The sequence below is a fragment of the Notothenia coriiceps genome, unplaced genomic scaffold (assembly GCF_000735185.1).
Source record: "Notothenia coriiceps isolate Sejong01 unplaced genomic scaffold, NC01 NC01_scaffold00018999, whole genome shotgun sequence".
In the NCBI taxonomy this organism is placed as follows: domain Eukaryota; kingdom Metazoa; phylum Chordata; class Actinopteri; order Perciformes; family Nototheniidae; genus Notothenia; species Notothenia coriiceps.
The window spans coordinates 747,163-757,562 of record NW_011351700.1 but is presented as its reverse complement, the minus strand read 5'-3'; the positions used below and the strand labels follow the sequence as shown (position 1 = coordinate 757,562).

General features: G+C 39.0%; 1 protein-coding gene across 5 annotated transcripts in view; it reads right to left on the bottom strand.

The window, feature by feature from the left end:
- mrtfbb (myocardin related transcription factor Bb) overlaps window positions 1–9,970 on the bottom strand; it is an 18,135-nt gene extending 8,165 nt beyond the window's left edge. Inside the window, exons 1-6 of one of the 5 annotated variants that reach the window (XM_010778075.1) lie at window positions 9,720–9,969; window positions 5,513–5,578; window positions 2,390–2,445; window positions 2,221–2,296; window positions 1,149–1,310; window positions 172–353 (exon numbers count right to left, since the gene is read on the bottom strand). In XM_010778075.1, the coding sequence (XP_010776377.1) occupies window positions 172–353; window positions 1,149–1,310; window positions 2,221–2,296; window positions 2,390–2,445; window positions 5,513–5,578; window positions 9,720–9,819 (642 nt within the window). In that variant the 5' untranslated portion in view covers window positions 9,820–9,969. Of the gene's footprint in view, window positions 1–171; window positions 354–1,148; window positions 1,311–2,220; window positions 2,297–2,389; window positions 2,446–3,726; window positions 4,067–5,512; window positions 5,579–9,719 lie in introns of those variants that run through there. The other 4 variants (XM_010778076.1, XM_010778079.1, XM_010778080.1 and 1 more) reach the window with 4 other exon arrangements.
- Between the last annotated feature and the right edge of the window lie 430 nt (window positions 9,971–10,400).

Here is a 10,400-nt window from a genome sequence, read left to right as displayed (position 1 = left end):
AACTTTGTAATTTTAGCCTTTGCAGACCATTTACATGCACAAAACACACTACAGGAAGGGAAAACCCCACATTAAATAATAGGGCCTCTAATACACATGAGAAGCTTCTTCCCTTTATTTTAATAGTTGTTTGTAATTTATATATTGTAAATGTTCATTGTATTGTTGTACCTGTACTGGAGAGTTTAAATTAGAGGAAGTGGAAGTGGCCTCAGTCCCTCCAGACTCCTTTGGAGAGGCAGACGTGGAGCTGGAAGATTTTTGGCTGGCAGGCTGTGGGGGTGATAATGCATCGCTGCTGTCCTCATCAAAGTTGTAGATGTCTGTTGGCTTAGAGCAGGTTACCTCACCACCTGTGGGGCAAGAATCAAACATTAGCAACCACAGCTTAACTAAAGGAAACTTAAAGGAAACTCATTGGATTTTGGGTTATGGCACTCCACTTAAATTCCAATTGTTATAAGAAAGTTAGTTTTTTTTCATAAAAGAAAACTTGAGTTATGAGTTATAACTAAATAGTAAAAAAGCCATCACTTGAATGAACACACGACAACACAGAAGAGCTGAAGAAGCTAACAAAGACATCTGCTAATCTTAAGCATGTAAAATATTTCCACAATTGTACTTAGCATACATGCATATTAACATTTGATAATTAGTACTTAACATATAGAGGAGCTACTTGATATTTGGCCCTTATGGTGGTGCTAGATGAAAAGTCAGCTCATGACCAAAGTGTTTACGATTTGTCCCAAGAGTGAAGTAAACATCTGGGCTGAATTTCATGGCAATCTATCCAAACGTTTTTGGGATATCTTCAATAATAACCAAAAATGTCAACTTCACGGTGGTACTAGAGGTAAAGCCAGGGTATCACCTAGGTCAGTAGGCTTCATCCAGTGGGCTCAATGAATGTTTGTTAAAAATGTGACGTTAATATGTCAAGCATGTGTAATAACACCAGTAACAGCTAAAACATGTGCCTGCAATGCTGGCTTAAGTTAACTCTCTGGCCGTTACACAACTGTTGGTGGTGAGCTTGGCACCAAAGAGGGCTACAACACACTCTGGAAGGCTCAGGTCTGCTGACAGTGAGGATGATACTGATACAGTATATCATTGTATCATGTATCATACAGAGTATCTACCATCATCGTCTTCTTCCACACCGGAGTCCACAGGCAGAATGTTCTTCTCCACCAGCTCCATGGCTCCCGGCCGCTGGGCCAGCTTCTCGTTCAGATCATCCTCCAGCCGGGCCCTCTTCAGCTTCAACTGTGTGGCCTGCAGCGAGGCTTCAGCCTGCGTCTCTGGGGAAAACACAGAGAATCATTCACTGTGATAAGACTAGCATCAGTTAGACTTTTAAAGGAAAGCTTTACCCACAAAATGACCACTTGTATTTCAATATCTTGAGTTCTTGAAGAAGACTTTTTCTCACATGCCTTTATGACGAGTGTTGAACACAAGTTTAACAACAGCTAAACTATACCACATTCTTACAGACAATTACCCACTACTTTTAGGATTGGAACGCAAAGGAATAATTTCATTGTAAAGGGAAACAGCGTTTTTTAACTGAGCAAATGACATTAAATGCTTTCACTCAAATTCAAATCATCCGTTTGCAAACTCACACAAAAAGTGAAACTTCATCAAAGTTAATTTAGTCAGACATAAGATCACTACTTCACAAGCGCCTTTTCGCATTACTCGTCAGGACTTGCATTAATGTGAGAATGTTTATTTAAAATGTTTTAAATAGTCAATAGAGAATGACATGTATTTGCAAAGTAGAGATCATACGACTGAGTGAATGAGTCTTGGATTTTAGTGGTGGAGTTTTGTGAGAGTTGGTAAATCAAAGTTTTAATTTAGTTTTGCAGTTTTTAAAAGGGCTTCTATTTACTTCAATTCTGCCAACAATGTCTCTGTCCGTCACTCCTTCATTTATATGAAGAAAAAGTTTTCTTTAAGAATTAAAGGCAACACATGGTGAGTAGTTAAATGATTATTTTGGGGTTAAGTCTTCCTTTACCTGCTTTGTCAGAGTGACTCACTGGAGACCTACATAACTTCTATGTTAACTTCAAAGACATTTATCTGGTTTTAACTTTGTAAAACAAATGTAAACAGCCATTATAGGTGCCATTGGATGAATGAGCACCTTATTCATCTCTGTTATCTAGAAGCCATTAAGAGCTCACAGGGGAAGATTACCTTGCAGGATGTGCATACGGACCAGCTCAGAGCGCTCAGGTCTCCTGCACAGTTTGTGCTTTAGGAAGCTCCCAGTCTGTAAGAAAATACAAATAAACAACATATATTTTGGGGTTATCATCTAGATTTAGACAAATACGATCAGTAGCTTCAGTTTGACTCGTCTTACCCTGGCTCTCTCCAGGCTGCGAATCTGCTCATGAAAAGCAGCAGGTGTTTTCAGGGCTGTGAAAAGGTGAAATAACATTTTAGATTATGACCCCTTTTTATTCCCCATTACCATTTACTTTGGGGTGTTTATTGCAGTTATTCATTTTGAATAGCAACCATTGATTGGTAATTGAACTACAAATCAACAGAAGGAGGTTAATGTAACAACATACTGTAAGTGGAATAATGCGAGGTACAGAATATACTGTATTTACTCTTTGTTATGGATTAAGGGAAGCATTTTGAATCAACCAAAGTCCATTCCTTCACAGTACACAAGGCTTCATCTCTGCTAGATATACTGTAATTAATCATGTTGTCCTTTTGTCATTTAGACACAGCTCAGCAGCAAATATAATATAAACGCTTGACGGTAAAAGGGCAGGTATTGTTTCAAATAACACAGTACCAGTACATATACCACTTCAGCAGCAACATGCCACCATCACCCCATCTCAATGATTGCTATACAAATACATTTTGGAAGTGTTCAAAATGTATAAAAATTCACTATTTCACTAGATCAACAGAGTCAGTATGGGTTGAATCTGCTTACGGTAGCGGGCCAATCGATGGTTGCATTAAATAAAAAAACGTTTGCAGTGTTTGGCTGCGAGGAAAAAAAATACTTCTTGGGATCTTGGTACAGAATGGATTGAAGAGGTATTGCTTGAGTGTGGAAGATTCAACTTGCGACTGGGTTATTTTGGTCGACACCTTGAAGGTATAAAGCGCTAATATTCAGCTCAACTTATAATACACAGTAAACTCAAGGACAGTAGAATTCTGCCTGGAATACAAAAGGAAGGGCATTTGCTATATAATGTAAATATATCCGTCTGTTTTATAAAAAGATATCCCTCTGTATAATTTGATTCAGAATGCTTTAGAACATTTGTGTCATACAAAGGTCACTATGAAGAGCACATAAACATAATTTCACCATCTCTAATATGTTGTCAGCATTTCCTTGACAGTCCATCTTGTTATTCATATTCAAGATCATCATTTCATGTTCTTGTCTCTGTCCTCCTGCATGAGTGTGATATTAGTAAGCAGGAGCCCATGGGAGTCAAACAGGAAATACCAGCTTTACTGACTCAAGCAGAGAGTGACTTTTTGATCTGGCAGAATAAACTTGTCCTGTTTTAAGCGAGGTCTGGCTCTGAGTAGTCACCTCTGCTATCACCCGCACTGTTTGGAGACACACTGGCTGGAGTGGGAGAGGTGCTCTTAGGAGTGTGTCAGAGAGGAAAGCAAAACATTCCTGCTCGTCACCTAAACCTCAGTGCATACCTAGCATAAGCCTGTAAGTGGGAGCAGCAGAGTGCTTTAGTGGAGGATGGCCGTAGGTCTGAGCGAGGGCCACGCTTGGCCGGGCCCCTGACCTCCACTGCGGGCTCAGGCGCTGACTCATGGGGCCGAGCGGAGCCAGAGACTGCAGGAGACTCTCAATGGAAAACAGGACGAAGAGAAAGAGCTTTGTCTTATTTTCTTTCTACCTCTCCAGCTTTCAGCATGATTCTGTCACTTATTCAGCTTATCTTTTATTAGGAGTAGCACAGGGGACTGAGTCTGCTCCACTCCAGTCTCATCAGAGGATGGACGGTGTAAAGCATGAGTGCTTTCTTTCTGTTATGCTACTGGGTTGTTGCTTGATGGCTTATTGTGGTAAATTCTGTTGGTTTCAAGTAAAATACAAGGCTTTTTAGGGCTTTTACATAGAATTCAATTAAGTACTAATTAGAATCTTGTTGATATAGTAGCACAAACATGCAGGAAAATGATACCCTATGAATACAATAAGTCCCATAATTACTTTGAGAGCAGTCATAATCTAGCAAGAAGTGACATCTTAATCTTATGAAGCTGGTAAGTTTGCACGATAGTCAGCATGGAGGTATTGAAACACTTAATTCATGAGATAAAGTAAATTACATTTTATTTGCAATAACAAGAGTAGAGAATCAAATCTCGGAACTATAAAATCAAATTGAAGCCAATATTAGACTTTTTAAAGCCTACATTTCCAACGGTTTAATTTTAGACTCTAACAAGTGGAAAATATCTTTCATCATTATGTTTACAGGAGTACAATAACATGACTATTAATAACAGTCTGAATGAGACAATACACTTTTACACTGTCTAGATAAGGATATATAAGATATTGATTCATGACGTACACAATGTTTTTATGCAACATATACAATTCTAAAATCCCGAACTTCTCTAATAAATTGGTTAGATGTGTAAAATAATCTTTTTAACATTTTGATAGACCTGTGTGAGCTCAAACATTATCACCTTATATCAGTGGTGGGCGAAGAACTCAGATTTTTTGAGTAAAAGTACTTTTTACCACTTTGTATAAATACTCTCTGATAAGGAAAACCAAGAAAGACTACAAAAGCATAAGCATCAACATGTTTTTAAATTATAAAAAGTAAAAGTAATAATTTTGCTGGCTCATTGCAAATAAATATATAAACATGTATTATAATGATTTATGCATTAATGTGCTCATCCCTTTGATATTGTAGCTGATAATTAAGGATTTTTATATAAACTGCTTGTGCATTATATCAAGGGAATAATAAAGGTAATCTTACCATATACAAATTCCTGATTAATTATCTGTTCAGTAATTTGTATAGACCTAATCTAAATATTTAAAGTAATTGAAGTTTAATAGTGAAATAGTGGAGTAAAAAGTACAACAACTGTCTTAAAGTGCAAAATAATGCTACTCTAAACCATTGCCTTAAAGACAACTAAAGCAGGTGTGGTTAATACACTTTGCAGTGCATAATTACAAATAACATTATAACGTTTAAATGGGTCTCAAATTGTTTTAATGGAACTACAAATATGTCCCCCAAATGCAACTAAGATGTTTTGTTGATTAAGATGCAGTAAAGTAAACAGATGATTTGTATCCCTAATATTATGACTGCAGAAAGTATAGAATTGTTATGAGAGAGAAAGGAATTCTGGATTTTGGACATATTGGTAACTTTCTTGCTGACTCTACTAATTTCTTCAGGTGAAACTTTTGTTAGTGTGTGATGTGATAACTCACGCGGCATGATGCCTTGCTCCACAAGCTGCTCCCGACTTCTCCTCTGCTGCAGACAGAGCTGGAGGACTGCAGAGACACAGAGGTCACAGTTGAACTTTAACCATTCAGAGCCGAGTCCGCTGAGTACTAACAACCATCTCTGCCATAAACTGTGAAACCTGCCAGACTTCAAATAAAACAAAATGCTTATTATTTCTCAATCAATAAACCACCCCATAGGCCGGAGAACATTCCCTCTTCACCACCACTGACATCCAATCCACTTCCTGCATGGTTTCAACTGATGTTTATCCCACAAGTTTTACTACAGTTACTTCAGGACAGTGCAATGCGATAGGAAAAAAAAGTTCCAAATGAGCGTCAATATCTCTTACTGGGATGCAAATACACAGAGAAGTCAAACAAAGTATCTACAGTACAGAATACACACAGATAAGAGAGGGATTAATGTCTGCAGTCGCAGTAATAAGCAAAAATGGCAATGGTCATGACGGCAGCAAAAAGTGAGTCATGTGTATTTGTTAAATTGTTTAGAAAATGTAATCTTGCTTATGGTGGATAAGCAAGGAGCAGAGGCACATCAAAGACTGACTATCTTTCAGCAGAAATAAGAGTCTTGCATGCAGGCCCCACACCGTCAATATAAACTGTAGTTAAATCCCAGTTTAAACATTTATAAACAAGTGAGCGTGGACATGTTATTTCAGCAGAATAACACCACTTTATGCAGAAAAAACATGAAGGGGAAGGTGGGTGATGGCGACGAATGAGGCGGCGGGTTGAGGTACATGAGACCTTTCATCGTAACCAATGTAGTGAAGTGAACCCGGCTTTGCTACAGCTATTCTGTGGCTCAGGGGAAACAGCTACTCCCTCTCACACACAAACACACACAGACGTGCTGCGACTCTCCTGGGAAATGCGCTGCGTCTGAACAAGCCTCTGTGACTCACTCTAGCAAAAATAAACTGGGCAGCTGTGAGAACAAGGCCTGGGAACCATGAAATTCAGGGGTTGTTAAGGGGGTGGGGTCTACGGTTGTACGCGGAGAGCTGAGGGGACATTCACTGGCTTCTACTGGTGGGCAAGGGAACTCAGAGTGACAAGTGCAGAGGCAAAGGGTGGGAGGCTGAGACCACTCTCACAGCAGCCCATCAACTGTGGGGCAGAGAACACAGTGTGCCCGCCCCGCCTGCTGTGTTTCCTATTAAAGACCCAGGCGGCCTGAGACAGATCATACCAGGAGATTGTAAAAAAAAAAGAAAAGAATTGCCATCAATTTGTCTCAATATTCATATCCACTGCAACTTGGAAAAAGCGCCACAGGCTAGAAGATTTATAAGCACATATTGCTGCATATCAATAGCATCAAAAGCTTCCTTCCAAGAGAATAAAGAGTTTAATTTGAGCGCCAGTATGGGGGTACACGTCATGCCTAGGGGTCCCTACTCATTTTGTGTCATGTTGTGTTCAAAGTGAACCCTGGCTAACCTCTCCACGATGCAAACCGGCTCCGCTCTCTTGCTCACCAGCAGAGCGTAAACAGAGGAGAAACAGAGAGAGAGAGAGAGCTCTGCTGAAATCTCTGTCTACTGATGTAATCTCTAATCTCAGACCAAGTTGTTCTCAGCAAATCATCCCTGGAGGTCTCCCATCAGAACTTTGATTTTATTTGACTTTTCTGGGGGGTTTTTTCCAGTAAAAATAAAGTCCAAAAAAACTGTTTGGTGTGGCTTCAGATACTGCTCGCGCGGATTAAGATTTAGTTTAGGAACAGAGTGACACTGGGTTATGGTGACTTTACTGTTATAAATATCAAATACTTTAAACACAATCCCATTTTAGCAAAGACCAAGTCAAACCACGAATATAGAGTTTACATAGATCCACAAAGTCATTTGAGTGTGCAGCGGCTAATTCTGATACATTTTCCTATGATGGAGTCACAACTCATGTACTGTAAGGCACATTCATCTAGTATAATTCATACACCTTGTCTTCTTGTACTGAAGAAGGAGAACACAAATGAAGTACAGTATGGTATATTCAGAAAGTGATTATTTGGAGGTCACGTTAACAGTACGTCAAAACACAAATAAACCTAAATAACTGATAGTGTGATACTGTAGAAGTGTGATACTATTATAAAAGTGTTTAAAATACAAATACCATTATGTCATGCAAATAATCTGGCGCCTCTTTAAAACATAGATGTTTGTTACTTTTTTTGCTTTGTCTGCCTCCTTCAAAAGCCCTTCACAAAAAAATACGTTTCTTTTTCAGTTTTTCTCTAATTGTTATCAGGAATTCTTTTGGGCATAACAATCGAGTAGAGAACATCTAATATTGTGACATTAAAAATCAGGAAAGCTTGAAGGGGCCCCATTATGCTCTTTGGGGTTTCCCCTTTCCTGTAGTGTGTTGTATAGGTTTTTGTGCATATAAATGGTCTGCAAATGCTAAAATCCCAAAGTTCCCCCCAGATTGAGTTTCTGTGCCACACACTCGACCCCCTTGCTTGAAACGCCTCGATTATGCACCTTTGTTTACTTCCGTAACATAGTGACATCACTCATTTCTATTGGCTAGCACTCTAACACATTGTACATGATAGGCTAAGAGGCGGGACATCTCTAAGCGGTTGACCAGTCACAACAGAGCCGGGAAGCTAACCAATAAGATCAGACTGGGCTCTGGTTTCAGACAGAGGGTGAAAAGAGGTGCTGCAGCACAGGCAGTATGAGAAAAATAAAGATCTTTTTGAACATTAAAGTATGAAAACATTTCACAGTAGAGACACTAAATACAAATATGGACCTGAACATTAGAATACTATGGCTCCTTTAAGCAGTGTCATTTTTATATAACAAATGTATAAAAGGTTAAATGTACCTTTATTATGATTTTAAATATATCTAAATCGAAAATGTATTGCAGCAATAAACGATGATATGGGCACTCAATGAATTTAAGATGATTTGTAAGTTGTTGTAATTTTCCCTCAACAAAAGGTCTTAAAAAAAGAAGGAAATGAGTCCATAAGTGGGCATGTCTGTGTTGGCAAACTGCGGTGGGTTTGTTTAAAAACAGCAATATTAGTCAGATCATGAATTATGTGTTGATTTTAATAAACCTGAAAATCTTGCATGATGGCCCTGACAGAGAGGAATTTACACAAACTAAGCATATATAGTATTATGAACTGGTGCCATGTTATACATCTTCTTACTCTATCCTAAAAGTATGGCTAGCCAATGTGATTATTAAATATTACAATATTTAGATCAAATACCTTTATATTGATATCGCAGCAATGTTATAGGGATAACTATTGGTGCTTATGACAAAAATATTTACACAATGAGGTTCCTGATAAATATTCATCAGTAATGTTGATATAGTGACTAAGTGGGTAAAGGCAAATACCAGAAGAGCTGGAGACATCTGGTAAGTCCAGACGTAATTACGTCACTTTACTGTAATGCAACCGTTAAAACCAGGAAAAGATAACACTTATGCCATATTACGACATCCATCATTTTAGAAATCATGCCAAATCAAAAACAATTTAAACATACACTCATGACCCTCGGGAGTTTTCATCAAATATTACTTCAAAGAAGCAGTAATATTGGTTGTCAATTAAAAAAAGCTATGTTACGTTTTCAAAACAAAAACAAAGTCACCATTACTCAACTTCTGGTCTGATCGAGGACACTTTTTCCGCTAATGGATGCAGACAAAGAATATAAAAAATGCAAATAATGATACGAATCTTGATCTGCAGTATATCGTTGTATTGCACTCCATCTGAATCAAGCTCATTGTGTGTACTAACATTACAGGTGTTGCTTATATAATGTGACAGAAAACCATAATAGTAGTTCAACAGTGCCAATATAAACACAGTCAGTATAAACTGCATGTTCCCCTTCGCAGACGGTGACCGTTTTTCTAGAGAAACTTTGATTCATGATCCATCAGAACACAACAGTCTCTCCTGCAAGAACGACGCATGGCATGACTCATTGTGATGAGCTTTACTTTTGCCCAGTCATTTCCTGTTGGGGATGAGTCTACGTCACTACAACCTCTTCTCCAACTGACAGCTTTAGTAAACATTAGAACAAGTTTAGCATAGGAAAACATATAAATACAACAATGAAAAGCATGCGCGTGTTAGACAAGGAAAAAGTTCAAAAGGCACCTGATTTGAATTTACCCCTGCAGATGGAAGGGGTCTCCACTTCAAGGCAGGCCATGGAGCACAGCGGTGGGTTGCTTGGTGGCCAGGTCTGGAGTCCCATGGAGGGATGAGGCCAGTGGAGAACGAGGGAGTCAGGGGGAGAATAGACCCAGCGCTGAGCGAACGACAGCTGGCTCTCAGAGCTGCAAACAGTCCCTCCTCTCTGGCTCTGTGCTTGCCTCTGTGGAGAAAGTGTGTGCCTTTGAGTGTGTGTGTGTGTGTGTGTGTGTGTGTGTGTGTGTGTGTGTGTGTGTGTGTGTGTGTGTTTAGCGCTCAGTCAATGTCAGGAGGAGGGAACACAGCGCTGCTCATGTTAACCCTCTCTGGGTCATTTCGCTCTACTCACAGAGGGCTCATCAGACTACAGCACAAAACCCAGAGGATATTTTCTTTTATGAACAATCAGCAGGGAATCGAATATTTTATTACTAACCTTTACATAGTTGATTCAAACAAGCTGTTGGGAAAACAAACGGGCACATCTCCATGAGAAACTGTATGAGTGTTTTTTTTATTTTTCTAAAGAAGTCGTTGTAGCACTACATAACAATGACAAGAAAAAACACACTGGGCGCTCAGGGTCATGGAAGCTTATCTTTAAGCATTTTGTAATCCTTTTTGTTTACATGAATAGATGCAACA